Genomic DNA, 4100 nt, shown 5'->3' with positions numbered 1-4100 from the left:
GCCACATTTCGTTGTTGTTTTGAAAGTTGGCAATGAGTATTAATAAATTGCGAGGACTGTCTGCTATGTATGTTGGAACATTTCGCCGGTCTGCCAGTTGTGCTTTTTAAAAACAAGCAGGGGCAAAGAAATTCAATCACGTCCTCTCCTCTTATTATTTTGCGACTCTGTGAAACTGCCCATTGTCTGGAAATTGTTCTTATCATCAACAGCTGAGAATCCGTAAAACGCACTTCCATACCGTCAAGTATATGAATATATGACACATGGTCATTCACCAGTTCCGGTATGGTATTACGTCGGGCAAGTTCCCGGTTGCTTGTGCGCAATATTAACAATGTGGTTAATTAGGTCCCAGAAGAAAAATCTTATTTCATCCACGAGGGATGTTCTCCTCTTTCTAAATTATGTTTCCAGACATGTCGATGATGGCGCGCATCTTCCAAAATAACACTCTTATAGGGTGAGTCAGAAAGATGGGTACCTTGTAAAAAGGATTTTTTTTGTTCGTTGACTTTAAATACAAGTATAAAGCAATTTAAAGAAAGAAACACATAATTATTACAAGGTTTTAGTAATCATCTAATTTTTTGTTTCATCAATTTTGCTTTTGTGGTTCAGGAGATACAAGAGCCCCCCCCCCCCAAAAAAAAGAGAGAGAAAAATCTTGAAAATCATATTATCATTGAATCAGGCTAAAACACACATTTAAACTTTAAACCCTTAATAGTCATGTCAGGTTTTGTTTCTTTACTTATAGTATTCTTAATTCAACAATGTTTCTGATTATTGAAGATCTGATAGATTACAAACATTTGACATAATACAGTTTACTGAAACCATTTCCGTCTCATTTTGTTATTCCTTTTGCATGGAAATGTTGTCTTATTGTGCTGCCCATTCCACCAGATGACAGTTAGTGGCTTCCCAAGATGTACTGTTTAAACTCCATGTCTTCAAAATATATATTTAATATTTTTTTCGAAATCGGGTATCCATCTTTCTGAACTCACTCTTTATTAGGCCTCGAATTATATATATACCAACATAATGTATCAATCCGATTGGAGTTATCTTTGAATTCTTTATACAAAACTATACAGTTTAACCTTTAAATAATCCGTATATTTTTGCATACGTCATTTTTCATACATTTTCTATACCTATTGCTACGCTTTGGATTGGTCATTTTAATCTTCGCTTTGTTTGATATTTTCTCGATCTTAAAAACAATCTTTATAAGACTACAAATTCAGAGCCCTCTCAGTGCCCTCTAGCCAGAATATTTTTTTGGCCAGAGAGTATCTTCCAGATTAATAACACCTTGAATAGATGTTATTGTTTTAGTATCAACCGTTGCTTTATTTCTTTGGCCACGCTATGACGTTGGAGCGATCCGTAGTATTCACATATTGCCTATTTGTACTGCCACCCCTTGAGAAAGTCTCTACGCAGGCTTTTCTGTAGCGAGGATGAAGCAGGTAATATACAAGTGGGTTGATAGCAGCTTGCAGGTAGGCTAAGGTCCTGGCGATCTGTAGCAGAAGACTGAACTGGTCAGATGTCAGCAACTGATGGGTGGTGTACATTCGTGTAGAGGAGGCGATAGAGCAACACTCAAACGGCGCTAGGAGGCTGAAGAAGAGTATACCGTTGAGCACCAGCATACGGGTGACTTGTCTCCGAGTCTGCATCTTGCGAGCCGTTATGGGTCCTTGCAGGTCCTCCGTCTGGGCTGCCACCTGCACACGCAGCGTCTTGATGATGCAAATGTGCATGGAGAGGGTCAGGAACATGACAAGGAAGAACGGGAATGTCTGCATGACGTCGTTGTAGGTGTTCAACCACTCTGAGACCGGTCTGCATTGGGCAGCGAGGCTGGGTAGGTCTGAGGGTATCCAGGCTGACGGCCAAGTGATACAGTAGGGAGAGAAGACGCTGGAACACGGCGCCAAGGAGGCGGCGATGAGAAGAGCCGCGCCCCAGGCTGTCAGGGTCGTCCAGACCCGCTGACCACCGTTAATGGCCCGGTATTTCAGAGGCTTGCAGATGGCCAGGTACTTCTCCCGCGTCACAAAGGCCATGAAGAACAGGACGGCGAAGTAGGCCAGGGAGCGGAGCAGCGGCACCAGCAGGCAGCCGGCTGTTCCCATCCACTTCATGTCGACGTTCACCGGCGACACGGCGAAGCGGACCACCTTCTCCCCAGCCCCGAAGATGAGGTATATGATGTCGGCTAAGGCGATCTGGACCAGGTAGTGGTTGGTGGCCGTTCGCATGTGATGCACGCGTATCACAACGAGAAGGAAGATTGAGTTGGTCAGCAGGCCCAGGCCAACGATCACAGACATAAGGATGGGGACAATGACAGCATCTTCAGCTGTATACAATATCTTCCTTGCCGATTCCACATCGTCGGTATAGTTCAGACTAGTTTCTGGATCGCATATCAGTCCTGGAGATCTGAAGCCACCCATCTTGGAGTTCAGCTCGGATCTGTTGCTCTTCTCCTATTACAACCTGCACCTATCCTCTTCCTTCTTCATAAACTGGGGCGGTAGGATGTGATCGAATATCAAAGCAATGAGAGGAAGTACGTGGTTAGCGTTTGTAAAGCTTAAAGGTCGTTGAAATCAAACCGAATTACTGTAAGGGGCTATCTGTCTTTAGGCTCACGGAGCTATCTCAGATCGGTTGGCTGCGACAAATTATGTTGATGATTTACAGGATTTGTCATTAATACCAGCTCACTGCGTTGTCACGATGAGGGCATGCAATCAGAACGTTTTAAAGTACTTCCTACACTATGATGATACACCAGATTCATCTATCATAATCAAGGACAAAACAGTGTTGTCAATACACAGGCTTTCTACAGATCGCTCAACAAAACCAGGCACAGTAATGGACCATCTTGAGCGGATGCGGGTGCTGTATACATTATTCTAAAATACTGATATCGTCCGCAATTTTAAGAAGGCGTAACATTTCAGCTTTGTATCAGAAAATGGCCTATTTACAACAATTTTTTGACCAACGGGAGTCAACGTTTGCATTGGTTTATTCCAACTTGGACTCCGAGAACTTACGTTTGTGGATACAGGAGAAATATATATGCTCAATGTAAGTTTTGACGACATCCCCTACACTGAATGGCATAATATGCCGTAAGAATGTTGCGACAAATCAGTGAAGACTTTTACATAATAATCTGAGTACAAATGTTTCCCATGTGTAACATGAGACGGTTACTTTCCTTATACCATCCTCTCCCAAAATTAGAATGACTTTTTTTAAGGCAGTTGTTCTCTTGACCACGAAACTGGAATGATATAGTGCACTGTATAATTAGTGATCGAATGTCAGTGTGCGTAAGCTCAACATTATTAATGTCTGTTTGCTTATCTGTACCTTTCGTCTTTTCTGTTTGAACATAGATTCACTGCAGTACATAATATAGTTAATAGCAAAAATAATGCATACATTTGTCGTCAGTGTTTCCCCCTTTCTTTTCTGCATCTTTGGTTGATTATTAAATAGTTTTCTTGTCACTTCTCGTAGATTTCCTTTAAAATGGCCAAGCTTTTCCATGAAATTGTTTGTTTCGTGTATAATTGTATATCTTCTCAATTTCAAACCGACCGAGTAAGGGTTTTGATAATCAATTTTTTGGTCGACGTGAAAGAGAAGATGCCATTTAAAACTTTGCCTTTTACTGAAGAAAAAATGTCCCACCGCTCCAATTTTCCGATTTTGATTCAAGCTATTAAACAAACCTGATTACATTTGAAAAATCTCCTTGGTGATCAAGAATTCGTGATTTTTCTGTGATGATATTTATCTATCGTCCCCAGTCTCTCTCAGTTGCTGATCACGAATGTAAACCGCGCAGACAGGAATGACTTGAGCGAATAAGAACACGATAAATAAATTGGAAATTGAACATCGGACTGGTTCAAACTCCTTGTATTATGTAACCGCAGTGTAGGCCTACCGACAATAATCTCGGTTAATCACTGTTTTGCAGAGGTCCGTAGCGTCAACACGCTTAGTACCCTTAAGGGCAATGTAGTATCAACATGATCTTTGTACACTCGCTA

The 4100-nt window shown here is 41.6% G+C and overlaps 1 protein-coding gene across 1 annotated transcript; it reads right to left on the bottom strand.

Moving 5' to 3' along the window:
* Window positions 1-1361: 1361 nt before the first annotated feature.
* LOC119727285 (thyrotropin-releasing hormone receptor-like) lies at window positions 1362-2477 on the bottom strand. The gene has a single exon (XM_038199139.1). It carries the CDS (start codon window positions 2475-2477, stop codon window positions 1362-1364), a length of 1116 nt encoding a protein of 371 aa, XP_038055067.1.
* Window positions 2478-4100: the final 1623 nt, after the last annotated feature.

This window comes from Patiria miniata, unplaced genomic scaffold (genome assembly GCF_015706575.1).
Source record: "Patiria miniata isolate m_02_andy unplaced genomic scaffold, ASM1570657v1 HiC_scaffold_20, whole genome shotgun sequence".
NCBI classification, from domain to species: domain Eukaryota; kingdom Metazoa; phylum Echinodermata; class Asteroidea; order Valvatida; family Asterinidae; genus Patiria; species Patiria miniata.
The sequence above is the reverse complement of the archived record's forward strand: the minus strand, read 5'-3'. Positions and strand labels throughout refer to the sequence as shown.

What these genes read in the sequence shown, in the direction of transcription:
- LOC119727285 (XM_038199139.1), bottom strand. Translation starts at nt 2,477, where the DNA reads ATGGGTGGCTTCAGATCTCCAGGACTGATATGCGATCCAGAAACTAGT.